The following is a 15,532-nucleotide window of genomic DNA, read 5'->3' as shown; positions in this document are numbered from 1 at the left end:
TAGAGTGACGTAAACACCTACAACAAAGAAAACGACAATTATCAGAGCAAAGCGATATAAGCAATCGATTCAAACCAGACGAAGCACGTGAAAAAGGAAGGGTACCGGTATAAATACGGACGGAGTGCCTGACGCATAGCAATGGCTACCTGGTAAAGCTTAACTGCTAAGCTTACGACTCGAACCAAACTACTGTGGCTGTATCGTCATTCATTCGACCTAAATTGTGTTTCATATTACAATGGACCAACTTTGTTTCGATTTGGAGGTGCAGCCTAAAACTTTCCTCTCCCCTCGAATTTCGAGTCTCAAATTTCAGGTGCGGCTGAGATTCGGGAAATTTTTTTTTCCTTTATTTCGAGTCTCATTTTTCAGGTGCGGCTTAGATTCGAGTGCGGCTTAGATTCGAGTAAATATGGTACACTTGTCAGTTTTACGTCCCTGATGTGTGTGAACCAGTGCTGGGGCAGACTTCTTATGAAATTGCCACCTCTTGTCTGACTTGGCAGTGGGGTTACTTCACCAGACTAGTAACAGGGAATCCATTCCTGAACATATCAGCAACCCACCAACATGCAATGTAGACAAAACTGTTCAGGACAGTCAACAGGCCATGGAACACTCTCATCTCATCTAATAAAAAGGCTAAGGATATGCAAGGGAATATTCCCAACTTTACCAATGAAGGATGTGAAACCCTACAACTGATCAGTGCAACATTTGATGCAAAATATGTGCAATCATTCACCAGAAATCAATAACAATCCATAATATAGCTCTGTCATTTAAAATGTCACTTAGCTATTTCTGTGTTCTGTACAGTTCATTTGTAATTTTATAAATAAAAAATTGTTTCTGTGCACATATGGTTACAGCATCATTTACAGTAAAGTGATGACCTGTTCATCAGGGACAGCTGATTCACAAGAAGCTGTATCCTGTTTTCCTACATCCTCTTCAATGAGATCTAATATCTGATCAAAACATTCACTGGTCATTCTAAAGCACATGAAAAATTGTTCCTCATCTAAATACAGCTGCAACATTTGTGTATGATATTCAACAAACTTAAATCTTTCCACACTGATATCACACACTGACTTCTGTTTTCTGAAAGAATTGTAACAGTAATTGTCGAAACTTACAGTTCCTGGCCTCAGACCTGATGTTTCAAACTGAATGTTTACCTCGCTCTTCGTTCATCCTCTATGAGATCTAATGATAGAAGCACCTCTTCTTCATCAGATGACATCATTTGCTCGACTAGCTGCAGATAATTATGTCACACCATCTTGGTAGACTTTGCTCTAATGTGGACAGCTGAGAGAAAGTATGTCTCTGCCATTCTGGTGCTGCAGGGGCATCACTGTGAATCCACTGTGGCTAATTTCACCTGCCAAGAAATCAGTGTGGGGACTGCTTTATGGCTGAAAGTTCTCTCAAGCACTGACAGAATGTGGTGCAAGGGGTAAAGGAAGCAATCTGAATACAGCTCAAGGAAAGCTGTGAGGAGATGAATGGTAAGGAAGAAACATGTTGTGCATTCCTCACCAGAACTTTGACAATTGCAAACTTTTCCAAATTAATACTCCTCACCTAAAGCTTTGGAAAATGTCTGTTTCTGCTCAGATACTAATGTGCTGTGTAAATCCACAGCAAATCTCAACAATGTCTTCATTCCTTGCAGTGATGCCATTAGCCTCATGCACATGTGAATTTTTGAGGCAGCATCGTCCAATACCAACTAATGACTACTTTAGACAACAAATTGGTGTAACTTCTGTCACACAGTACCACTGATCTGGACTGCATCATCAATTTTCGTAACAGACCTCTGATTTTCTGAAGTATTTTTTTTCTCTCATCTAGACATCTGTTTTTCCTTTATCTCTGACTTGTCAACTGGCTTGTCTGATATGTGTAACTTAAGTTACTAACTGATTTCTTATCTTTCCCTGGTGTGCCTTTGTTAACTCAGGATCATGGATGTTGTTCATCTTTAATTCTTGATCAGTATCAATACTTTTTTCTCTGCTGTCAGATGAAGAAATATTTACTTGTGAAAACTAGTGCTTCATGTTACCATGTGTATCTGTCCCTGCTGTCATTTGATATGTATTTATGTAAGTGAACACTGCCTCATCTTGCTAACACTGTTTTTCGAGACTATTTTAGTTCACTGTGTAGCACTGTTCTGATACACTTCCTTTCAGCGCACATATTTAAGAAAAGCACAGCTCTTTCCAGTTCTATAATTATCAGTTTGATTGTTTGATACTCAAAATTCTGCATGTGCTTTCAGGAATGAGAAAAATTAATATTATACTATCACAGCACAGTCATAATTTTTTTATTCTTCATAAATTGACATATATATTCTCAGTCGTAAACTTAACTTTATTCCTACTACAATTTTCTGCATTTTAAATGGTGTTTGCCATAAATAACAATGACAGGTGACAGAGTTGTTAAGACGGTGTACTTAAATTCAAGAGATGGTTCAAATCCTCATCTAGCCATCCACATTTAGGTTTCCCACAGTTTCCATATATCACTTAAGTCAAATGCTAGTATTATTCTTTTGAAAAAGGTGTGACTAATTTCCTTCCCCAACCTGATCTTGTGCAACATCTTTAATGATTTCATCATCGACAAGTTGTTAAACTCCAATTGCCTTGTTTTGAACTGTAACAATTATGCTGGCAAAGCATCATGAAAAGTCAGAATGCAATAGATACTATACTAAGAAGTAACAACAAATCATTTTCCCTTGAGTGTGAAGCATGAAGTTTGGGCATTTGAGTCTTGAAAGTGTGAACAAAACAGTCAGCTTCACAGTTTGATTGAGGAGAGAACGGTGCCATTTGGATATGACAAATCCCATTTTGTTGGCAAAACTGTTGGAATTCCAGTGAAGAAAACTGTGGACCATTGTCTGAAGCAATTGTTTGTGGAAAACTTTCTAAACAAATGACAGAAGCAAGCACTTTTATGGTGCTAGTGCTAGTTTTCAAATGCACTGAAATGAAAAATGGATACAGATGAATATCTACTGTACACATCGATGATAATCAGTAACCATGTTCCAGAACGGACCAGCAAAATTGAAATAGATGCATTGTCAAGTACCGTCAGGTAGAAGCTAATTGAAAAACTCTTGGCCCAGAGCTGCTTGGTTATTTGTGTGTGCATGGCAGTGGGCAATCATCGTTCTATTTGCTTGTCAAGTTCAAGTCGCACACAGTGCGTGTGCACTAGCTGCCGAGTTCTAACAATTACCTAATGTCCCCTATATAACAGTTACAAAATATGTTGCCTGCAATAATGTGGGAATCATGATGCTTGTTGTGGTGTGCACAGTATTTATGTAGTAATGCATCTCAAATAGATTTTGTATTTGAGGTTAGCACATTTGAATGTAATACTTGAACTATCATATGGATTGATCCTGTTCAGTAACTTGTGTGATCCGTCAACATGCCATAGGAAAAGCTAGCTGTGCTTGCAAATGATGCTAATCAAATAAAGACAATAAGCTTCTGATGCTTTGAATTCCAGAGAATTTGCAATAGGTAAAAACAGAATATATGCATTTGCATGCTATGGTGTAAGTTGATAGAGAATCTCATACAGGTAATTTGCAAGAAGTAGTGACAAACATTGCAGCTTCCATGCTGTACGATCAGGCATATCTTTTCTCGGATGGAAAAGTGCAGTCAACAGCCCCTTTCTGTTTGTCCATTTGAGAATAACTGATTTGAATTAGTCAAGTATTGCACAGTGTGGCAATTCACGTGCTTTCAGCGACAGTTCCTATGGGTATTACCAAGAGGTGCAGGTAAAGATTCAGAATGTGAGATCATATTAATTACCATTTGTTCAAATCTAGACTGAACTGTAGCATAGTTTTCTTGGCACTTCTTTCGCACACACACTTGCTGTGTGTGTCCTGATTTGTGACATTGTCAGCATTCTTCATAGTCGAAGAAGCAGTGTTTCTGATAATGTGTCACATAACACATGACAGAATACTTTGGACCATGTGAATGTACAATATAAGTGGCCAGGTGTCTCATGCTCTCCTTAAGCCATCATTTGTGTCTTCTGTCAACCTATGTGGAGCAGAGCTCGTTTAGTACTAGCCATAGTGGATGTTGCAACAACAGGCACATTAAAGTCATGTTCCGTGAAATCTTGTTCTCCCTGAGCTTCAATTATTTTACATCGACCTTTGAGACAAGGATTGTGATGCTTTAGAATCTCAGCCTATATTCTGTTGTCTGAAAGGTTCTGAATAATGGCATCGTGAATATTTTGTCTTGAAAAAGAAGCTCCAGAACTGCACTTAAATTTAGAGTTCCTAGCCATCCCCTTGAGTACACCAATCCACTGCTTGTAAGATTGATACTATGACAATGGGTACAAAAAAATTTGAAATAGGCAGCAGCTACATAAATCTGAGCTTCAAAAAATTCATCTAATTTCCAAACAACTACATCATAGGCTAGGATTTAGGGCTCTACTTGAGGGAATGATTTCCTATACAAACAAAAAATATGCTCTCCTACCCAAGTAAAGAACATTGTGAGTCACCTTTGATTTTGTACACTGCAAAGTGCTGCTTGAGCTGTAAACTGTAATCCATCCAGTCCTCTTGGTTTTCCTCAGAAGAATGGAAGGGAGGTGATGGCAACTGGCCACTGGCATTCTGTGCTTCAGTTATCTTTGCTTGTTGGACTTCCACCAGTTTGGTACTGCTTGCTAGCAAAGTTTGGATTTGTTGGACCTGAACCTGAGTAAGTGTAGTGGGTGGTTGCTCTCTACAAGTTACTGATGCATACAAAATTTAAATAACTTCAATAATAGATATAACAAATTTAGGAACACTGTAATAATACTGCAAAAATCTTGACACTCTCCAGTCTTGGTTGTTTCTAGAGAAGAAAAATTTCAATTAGTTCCACCAACATAAAAAGAAATATTGATTAGTTGATTAGGCACAGATGTTGAATCTCCTTCTGTGGATCCAAATAGTCATTAACCACAAACTCATTACCAGAAGTCTGTTGTGTCCATCAGTATAACAAAATGGATGAGCACTTTAGAACACATCAAATGCTATATAATGATTAAAGCATAAATGCATTTATTTAGAGTGTATACATATTAAGAATATCCTTGAGTCCCTCCTCAGTCTCTCTCTGATCCACTAGTATTGGATTACAACATTCCTAAGCAGTCAGAGTAACAACAGTGTTTTGCTATGTTTATAATGAGACACTGCAAGTCTTTTGTAGACTTGATATGATCTGAGAGTAATCTAAGGGTAATCTGAGGCAGAGCTCTGAGTGCAGTAGCTTAAAAAGATGCACATTCCAATCATAACTGCAGACAATGAGGTGATGAGAATTCAGTTCTTCTGGTGGCATGTGTAGCACCACCCAGTGCCATATGGAAACCCCTATATAACAGTGGCTCATGGTGGCTGGTTTAAATGTCTCTTCTGCAGAGATGTTAATGGTGTGCAACGTGCCTTGTGCAGTCGACGAAGACACTGCTGATACTGGAAACATCAATGAGACACAATCGCTAAGGCAGCACACAGTGTGTATCATTAACGGTTTGGTAGAGTTCAAACACTAATCAATGAAATCTGCACTCAGCATCTGATGAAGACAACTAGGGGAGTAGTCAGACTTTTGTGTAAAGATAAAATGATTACTCACCTACAAACACAAAAACCTTTAATGGTTAATTGTTGTGTCCCACAAGATTCAGTGCATGATTTACCAGAGAAATAGCAGGACACTTAAAAAACAATTACGTTTGTTAATTACCCAAGTATATTGACAAACAGTCCATACACATCCGTATGAAAGCGAGGAAATATAGTGGAACAGGTTTACAATTGGCACATAACCAACAGCTCAACTCCTGATTTGATTAAAGCTCAAACTATGCATAACAAATGACTTACAGGTGTAAGAAGTAGAGATAAATAGGCATCCAGATAGACAAAAAACTGATGTGGTGCCAGCCCCTTGGTAAGTTAACCAAAATCTTCAGTTCAGCTTTGTTCGCACCCACTCACAGTGTGTTTCTGCATATGGGATTACTAGCATACTTTCACCATGTACTGTCCTATGGTGTAATCTTATGGGGCAGTGCAGCTAAGGTAAACATTATTTATTTTACTGAAGTATGAAGTAAGACTGTTACACAAAATCAATAACTTAACACTTTGTAGAAGATCTTTCACAGACCTTGAAATTCTTAGACTAGTGTACCAATACATTTACTCCATACTGGCTTTTGCTGTTAGTAATAAGAGTGAACTTGGTCTGCAAGAAGTCATAACCACAAAACTGTAAGTAGTAAAAACAATTTCGATATGGACAATAACTGATGCATCAAAATCCTCTTTATAGTGTTTTCTGTACTGGTTACAATTTTTTAATACAAAATTGGAAATCAGCAGATATGCAAAAACAAAGTAAAAGAGAATCTGATTAGCCAGTCCTTCTGCAATATATCCAAATTTTTGGACTCAGGGATGTAAATTCCAGTTAACATGAATGTCCATGTTAAAGAGGTTTCAAATTTTCTAGTATATAGAGAGCAGATGGTATTCTGTTAATCAGTAAAGTTACTTGGGTGCTTAGTATGGAGAAGTAAATAAACACAGCAGTCAAGTAGTGGAAGTGGAAGAGCGGTGCTTTTCTATAAAGTAGCTACTTTTCTCCTAACATTGTAATCTAGGTGTAATTGTCATAATTGCCTATGAGGGAAAGCCAGAAAGTGAAGGGATACTTTAAAAAGAAACTTTTTAATTGGGAAAACAACATTGCAAGTAACATCATTTCTGTACATGACTCCCTTGATCTCTATGCACTTGGTCCATCTCCTAACAAGCTTCCTAATTTCCTGGAAACTGCTTTGTTAGAATGTGTACATTCACTCTTACACCATGTCCACAACCTTGTCATTAATGGAAAATATAAACTCAGGCAGGTGCTCCTCCACTGGATCAAAAAGATGAACATTTCATGAAGGTAGATCAGAACTGTGTGACAGGTGCTTCAGCTGCTTAAAACCAAGACTTTGCATGTACTGGTTGTTTTCTCAGTTGTATGAAGACATACATTATCCTGAAACAAAATCATGCCTTTTGAAAGCTTCCTTGTCATCTTCATTTTGATGTTGGATTTCAAATCTCACAGTAATTGTCACCATTCACTGTTTGACCTTTCATATTCCAAAACATTGAAATTTCAAATTTCCTGCAGAATCATGGCTTTTGTTGTTTTTTTTGTTATAGGTAAAGATGGATGTTCTCCTCAGCATGTTCTGTAGCTTATTCTGTGGTTTCTAATTGTAAACCAACATCAGCTGTTACTAAGCAACTGAGAAATATTCCTTCTTTCACTTCACAAAGTCTTAAATTTGATTTTGACATTTACAAACTTTCCAATTTGTGTTTGCATGTCAGTTGATGAGGTACCCAACAAACTCAAAATCTGAAGCAGTTTAAGAGGTTCAGGAACAATTTCAAATGCTGGACCATGGCTAATATTCAATTTGTGTGAAATATCAACAATTCTTGCATGATAATTATGGCAAATCATTTGCTCAGCTGTCTCAGTGTTCCCGTCCATTTGCAAAGTGGAAGGCCTACCTGAAGCTCTTTGTTGCAGACAGATATACATCCACTTTCAAAGAAATTTATCCACTCATAATGTTTTTATCACTAAGATACCTGTTACCACACTGCAGCTATTTTGTGTGAATAATCTCCAAATCTTTAGTCCCTTCAGAGTACAAAAAACAAATCATTCCCTTATTTCTTCGTAGATGCACATGGACAATGAGGCACATGCACATGCATGTCATTGTAGTGTCAGTTCTGTCAACCTATGGAATAGGAAAAAAATTTTCCTTTACTTACTGACTTGCCCACGTATGTTAGTAGATAACTGCTAGTTATAAATCACTGTAAATATGCTTTATAGAAGTAGTGTGCATTGGCTGCTTCTCCATGTTAACGTATAACTTCACTCATTCTACATCTGTAAAGGTGCTCTTTTATGAGATTTACAGAACAGAATGTGTGGATTAATGAATGAATTACATTCCATCAGGATTTTTGTCCAATAAATATTGAAATATGAAAGTTTCAAAAGACAAACAGTTTCCAGATTATCAGTACCTCTCAAGTCTATAAACAACTGTTTCTCTTTTCCAATAGCTAAGTGGTGTGTGTCAATTAACACATGTCACACTACAGAGACATAACTAAGGTTTTGAGCTATTGAACTTTTTGTGCTGAAAATACACACTCTCATACAACACACAGACACACACACATACACGAACATGAAGCAATGGTAACACTTTGTTTATTGTGTCATCACAAAAATTCCATTATAATATTACTTACCCTGTCTTTTAGTAAACACAATACAGTCAAAAAAGTTTGGTGGATGAACAAGTTTCTTATCTTCAGTATTCTCCACTTTTCTTTCCAAAAAAAAAAAAAAAAAAAAAAAAAAAAAAAATTTGCACTTAATGTAAAATAAGGTACTTTCTGTTTCAGTGTCTCCATCACAATACAAATCTACATATATACTCTGCAAACCACCATAGCATGTATGGCAGAAGGTACCTTGTACAACTACTAGTAATTTCCTTTCCTCTTCTGTTCACAAACAGAGCAAGGGAAAAATGACTATCTATATGCCTCTATCTGCAGAGCTAGTTGGCATATAAACTTGTACTACTGTAGTAGACGTGGGCTTCATGTCTACCGTATTTACTCGAATCTAAGCCGCACTCGAATCTAAGCCGCACCTGAAAAATGAGACTCGAAATAAAAGAAAAAAAAAAATCCCGAATCTAAGCCGCACGTGAAATTTGAGACTCGAAATTCAAGGGGAGAGAAAAGTTTTAGGCCGCACCTCCAAATCGAAACAAAGTTGGTCCATTGTAATATAAGACACAATTTAGGTCGAATGAGTGACGATACAGCTACAGTAGTTTGGTTCGAGTCGTAAGCTTAGCAGTTAAGCTTTACCAGGTAGCCATTGCTATGCGTCAGGCATATGCATTTATGTATCTATATGGGTACCCTTCCTTTTTCACGTGCTTCGTCTGGTTTGAATCGATTGCTTATTTTGCTTTGATCTGATAAGTGTCGTTTTCTTTGTTATAGGTGTTTACGTCACGCTAAGCTGAAAATGCACTACTGTACTATGTCACGTATTGTTTGTCGCATTCTGATAGTGTATGTTTATGGCCTGTCGCCACTCGCGGCATGGCTTGCTTTTGTGATTGCTACTCCCGCTTACAATTAAAAAAAAACAGGAATCGTCTCATTAGCGAAACAATGGCAAAAGACTGCTATTTGTTGTTACTTACACTGCTGCTTTCTTTGACAATGTTTAACAAGAACCAAATAATAGACTGCATATGACAGAACATGTTCTGAACGAGAGTTAGGCGAAAATTTTTCTCCGTTTGAAAATCTTTGTGGCCGCTTCTTTAGTACATCAAATTCTGCACAGAAAATAGAGTCATCTTGCCGTGCTTCATTTCTGACTGTATCACTATTAGGTATAAGAATAATACGAATATAAACATGACAGGATATGTATATTCTTCCGCGTTTGCTGTTGTCTCACTCTAGTTTCGTAGTTTATTAGGCAGACAGGATTTAAATGAGATAGCAGCAAACACGAAAGAATACATGGCAAAATGTTTATATTCGCATTCTTTCTTATGGTGAAGAGAATACTGTATATGATTCACATTTCGTCAGGTTCCTATTAGCAACCATCTCTTCTCACAGGTAGGAAAAAATTTAGAACGTAGAGTTGGCCATATTGACAAACATCCCAAACAGTCTTGCCAGTCGGATTTTCGTAGTACATTGAAATTCTGCTACATTCGAAGATGAACAATACGGAATTTGTACTTACTTCATTGGATAATGTATGAAAATGCAGTGGTCGAAACTCAGGGCGGAGAAAAAAAGCTTGTCTTCCACCCTTTTTTTAAAAAAAAATTATTTACTGAGACAGAGGTTTTGGCACCAGTATTTATCTTTGTGCCTACAAAGCATGCCTGTGTAGCGCTACATATATTCGACGGGAGAAGTTAGTTGTGGCAGCACCTACGAACATTTTTTCAGAACTTCCGCTTGCTTTGCACTCGATTCTAAGCCGCAGGCGGTTTTTTGGATTACAAAAACCGGAAAAAAAGTGCGGCTTAGATTCGAGTAACTACATATCTTGGCCACAACAATGCGTTCACTATGCTGTTTGTAGTAGCTTATCCATACTCCTATTTTTTTATTCATTATTAAACCTACTCCAGCATTACCCCTATTTGATTTTGTATTTATAACCCTGTATTCACCTGACCAAAAGTCTTGTTCCTCCTGCCACCGAATAGAAGCTTTCAAAATGTGGAGCTACAGAAGAATTCTGAAGATTAGATGGGTAGATCACATAACAAATGAAGAGGTATTGAATAGAACTGGGGAGAAGAGGAGCTTGTGGCACAACTTGACTAGAAGAAGGGATCGGTTGGTAGGACATGTTCTGAGACATCGAGGGATCACCAATTTAGTATTGGAGGGTAGCGTGGAGGGTAAAAATCGTAGGGGGAGACCAAGAGATGAATACACTAAGCAGATTCAGAAGGATGTAGGCTGCAGTAGGTACTGGGAGATGAAGAAGCTTGCACAGGATAGAGTAGCATGGAGAGCTGCATCAAACCAGTCTCAGGACTGAAGACCACAACAACAACATATGCCTCCATACGAGCCATAATTTTTGTAATCTTATCTTTGCAATTCTTAGGGAAATTTTTGTTGGTGGCAGCAGAACTGTTATACAGTCATCTTCAAAGGCCAAGCTGAAGAATGATTCACAAAAAGGATGTCATCTTCCCTCCAGGGATTTTCATTTCAGTTCATGAAACATCTTTGCAATGCTTGTATGTTGATCGACCCTACTGGTAACAAATCTAGCAGCCCATTCTGAATTGCTTTGATGTCTTCCTCCAATCTGGTCTGGTGAGGGTCCCAAACACTGAAGCAGTACTCAAGAATGGGTTGCACTCATGTTCTATATGCAGCCTCCTTTACAGATGAGTTACTCTCTCCTAGAAGTCTCACAATAAACCAAAGTCAATCATTTGCTTTCCCTAATATTGTCATTACATGCTCTTTCCATTTCATATTGCTTTGCAACATTACATCTACATATTTAATTTACATGACTATGTCAAGCAAAAGACACTACTAATGCTGTATTTGAACATTATGTGATTATTTTTCCTACTCATCAGCAGTAACCCACATTTCACTATATTCAGAGCCAGTTGCCAGTCACCATGCACACTAGAAACTTTGTCTAAGTCATCTTGTATTCTCCTGCAGTCACTCAGTGACTCATTCCCATACACCAAAGTATCTTTGGCAAACAGCTACAGATTGCTGCTCATCCTGATTGTCAGATCATTTATGAATGTAGAGAATAGCAAGACAGGTCAATTATAATTTCCTGGTGCACCCCTGAAGATACCCTTGCCTCCAATGATTAACCAACATCAAGGATATCATGTATGGTTCTATTTCATAAGAAATCTTTGAACTACTTACATATCTCACATATCTGGGAATCTATTCCATGTGCTCGTACTTTCCTTAACAGTCTGCAGTGGGATACTATGAGAAAAGCTGTTCAGCAACATAGGAATATGGAATTTGTCTGTTGGCCTTCATCCATGGTTCACAGGATATCATGTGAGAAAAGGTCAAGTTTAGATTCACATGAGTGATTCTTTCTAAAACCATGCTGATTTGTGGGCAGAAGCTTTTCTGTCTCAAGGAAATGTATTGCATTTGAGTTGAGGCTATGTTCAAGAATTCTGCAGTAAACTCATGTTAAAGATATTGACCTGTAATTTTGCAGGTCTTTTCTTTAACCCTTCATATTAGAGGAGTCATCTGCACATTTTTTCAATCACTTGAGTCTTTGTGCTGAGTGAGCGATTAATGATACATGTATGCTAAGTAAAACTGAATTAGGATGCCATCCAGACCTGGTGACTCATATTTTTTTCAAATCTGTCAGTTGTTTCCCTATACCAGTGATGCCTATTACTATGTCCTCCATTCAGAAGTGCATGCAAAAGTCAAATGACAATATGTTTGTACAGTTCTCCTGTGTAACTGATTTCTTAAATGCAAGACAAAACTTTAACTTTCATTTTGCAGTCTTCTACTGCCACACTATAACGGTCAACGAATGTCTGTGTTGAAGCCTTTGACTCGCTTAGTGATTTTACTTAGGACCAGAACTTACTTGGGTTCTCAGCAGGGTCTTTTACTAAGGTATGATGACGGTAATCATTGAATGCTTCACACATCTATCATTTTACAGATGCACAAATTTCTACTAACTTTTGCCTGTCATCATTTGCATGTTCTTTTATGAACCAAGTGAGCAATCATCTCTGCTTCCTCAACATTTCCAGTTTTGTTATTGAATTGTGGTGGGTCTTTTCTGACCTTAATCCACTTACTCAGCACACATTTCTCCAGAGCTTGATCTACAATCTGTTTAAACTTTGCTCATAATTCCTCTGCCTCCATCATATTGGAGCTAAATTATGTCCAGTCATTCTCTATGTAGGATGCTAATAAAAGCTTCTGCTTTTTCTAGCAAAAATACTCTCCTAGCATCCTTTTGGATTTATTAACTTTAGTAACCATTGTTACTGTGATGATGTCATGATCACTAATCCCTACCTTAAACTGACACCGTCAACAAGGTCCTACAAGGTCTAAAATATTTCCCCAGCATGTGTGCGGTCAAACTAGCTGCACTGGCCAGTTTTCAGAAAACATATTGAAAAGTAAGTCACAAGACTGCCTTTGCATACCATCTACAATGAATCCACAGACGTACAAATACTCAGTAGGTTAAAATTACTGCCAACTAATATTGCATAATCTGGGTATTTCCAAGCTACAGAGTGTATATTATCTTCGAATGAATCTAAAGCTGTCACAGAATAATCAGGTGACCAGTAAAAAGATACAATAATTAACTTGAGTTTACCTAGACCTGTTACACACGCCCAGATACATCACAGTTACACACAGTTTTGACCTCAATAGACACAATATTTTTCTTGACTGCAATGAACACTCCCCTACCTAAGGCATCTAATTTGTACTTTCATTATAAATTCCATGCCCTGCTAAATATTTCAGATCTTTTGACTTCAGGTTTCAGCCAGCTTGCAATTTCGAGAATAATTTTAGCATGACAGCTTTCCTGGAGGGCAGTAAATTCAGAAATTGTTACAAATACTTTGTCAACTTACTGTCAAAATTTTGATGGTCAAAGTGTCTTTACTTTGTACACGGTCTGGTTTTGATCTCCGCATATCGAATGCCAATCATTCATCAGAGGACCTCAAGCTCTCATTTAACCTCAAAAAAGACCCTTGTGCATTCCAGAGGTACCCCAATACCAGAGTAGCTGTTTCCTTTGTACAGTGCACCCCTCACCTATCAAGGGGAGTTCTATAATTTTCCACCCTATAATATAAATCCAGAAATATGCAGCCAAGACTTTCACTGAACTGATGGAATCTTTGTTTGAGATCCTCTACGCAGCTCCATACCAAAGGACTCCAATTTCTCAGAATGATGCTGTGAATTGTGGGCTCTAGGCCAGCCGTCTCCACCACCTCCTCCAGTCATCCGAGTAAACTGAGGGTGACCTCTGAACCCAAGCAACAGATGCTGGTGTCAATGTGAACCTTATCTTGCAAATGACTGTACCTTGCATACTTGATAGCTGCACTTAAGGCCTCCTCCACTTCTCAGATGAGCCCCTCCCTTCCCCCAGCAGAAGTACCAAGTGCAAATTGGATTTCTTTCCTAACATTGTAGCTCCCAGAATCTAGCATACACCTCTCCCCCGATGTGCCTGCTTGTACCCTGCTGAAGGAGCAGCCATGTGTCCAGTCACAGGGTGAACAGGCAAGGCCAGCTGGCAACCCACCACGTTAACTGTGCACGTCCAACTTTGCAAACACGTTTCCACCTGCCAGTCATATTGTGGTGAGAGCAGATCCTCCACATTGAAGACACCACAAGGTGCCTCAGCAGCAGAGCCTATGGATGAAACACGTGACCCCTTAGAGTCCCATGTGACACACCAGATTCTCTGCCACCTCTACACACCAAGGCAGCAGCCTGAAGACAGCTGACTGTGGCAAAAAGCACCTTCAGCTGCTCATGAACTGCAGCCAGCTTCTCCTGCATCCACACACAGCATGCAAACATTCTATCCATCCCCTGTATTACTAACTTAAGAATTAGCTATACAAGCACACAGAGGAAAGTAAATATGTAACTTGCTAACCTCCTGATGCATCACCAGTGGAGATTGACACACTCAGCTGTGTCACTTAAATATTATTTGCATGGAAGAAACAAGGAAGGCATTCGAAAAAATGGCACAGATACAGAAAGAACTCACCTACCTTTACAACACACATCTGAAGTACCTCCATCAGATGCTTATAAAAATTATGTGGAACTGTGATGAGCATTATCAAAATAGTAAGCAGCAAATATTTTCACATATTATGATCTGATTCTTCCACTGTACAGTACCTATTCTCTTTACTTCCTGTCATCCCTTACATTCTGTTTCACAATGGCTTACAACAATAACTGACTTTTGCATAAAGTCATAATACAGACATTCTGTAAACAAAACTGCAGACTGAAGCTGTTACTATTAAAGTGGTAGTTTCAGTGACGAGTACCATAAGTACAACACTTGCTTTCTTACAAATAGTTGCACCATAAAATGCACAACAGGTAGCAGTAACATAACATAACAAATTTTAGAAGTGATATTTTGGCTCTGGTGATTATTTTAATATAACAATTTTATTTGAACTAAAACGTGTCATGAAGAAATGTAAATAACTATTGCAGCTTAGAGCAAGGGACGGTATTGCTGTTGCATCACGAAGAAGAACTGCTTTCATGGACAACAACTTGCATCAGTATCAGCAGGCATTACTCAAGGCCAATGAAGAAATGTCAAAAGCAATCGAAAACATGAAACTTGGACTGTATGAGTATGTATATTTTGTAATACATAATGCTGTTATTCATATAATAATAGGCATAAAATATGGTGAAATAGTCAGGGAGGGAATTACCCTTGAAAAGTGTATTAGACACTGGAAATAACAAAAATAACAGTGTGGGTTAAATATAAAATTCTGAATGCTGAATACTATTTTTTAACTTACTGAATCTGAAAGTTTCATCTCCAACAGATATGTACATATTTACTAAGCATAATAGTTCATTTTATCATAAGTTAACTGCAAAGCTGCTGGAAATATAACTTAATGGTAGCAGACTCACACACCACAGTAGGATGATATTTTATAATGAGTTACATATTCTTTCATTAAGGGAAACAAAGCT

The 15,532-nt window shown here is 38.0% G+C and overlaps 1 protein-coding gene across 1 annotated transcript in view; it reads left to right on the top strand.

The window, feature by feature from the left end:
• LOC126188195 (adenylate cyclase type 2-like) overlaps positions 1-15,532 on the top strand; it is a 258,257-nt gene that overhangs the window by 171,034 nt on the left and 71,691 nt on the right. Inside the window, exon 10 of the mRNA XM_049929738.1 lies at positions 15,029-15,174. Within this exon, the coding sequence (XP_049785695.1) occupies positions 15,029-15,174 (146 nt within the window). The remainder of the gene's footprint in view (positions 1-15,028; positions 15,175-15,532) is intronic.

The sequence above is a fragment of the Schistocerca cancellata genome, chromosome 5 (assembly GCF_023864275.1).
Source record: "Schistocerca cancellata isolate TAMUIC-IGC-003103 chromosome 5, iqSchCanc2.1, whole genome shotgun sequence".
Lineage (NCBI taxonomy): Eukaryota > Metazoa > Arthropoda > Insecta > Orthoptera > Acrididae > Schistocerca > Schistocerca cancellata.
This window is presented reverse-complemented; position numbering and strand designations above follow the sequence as displayed.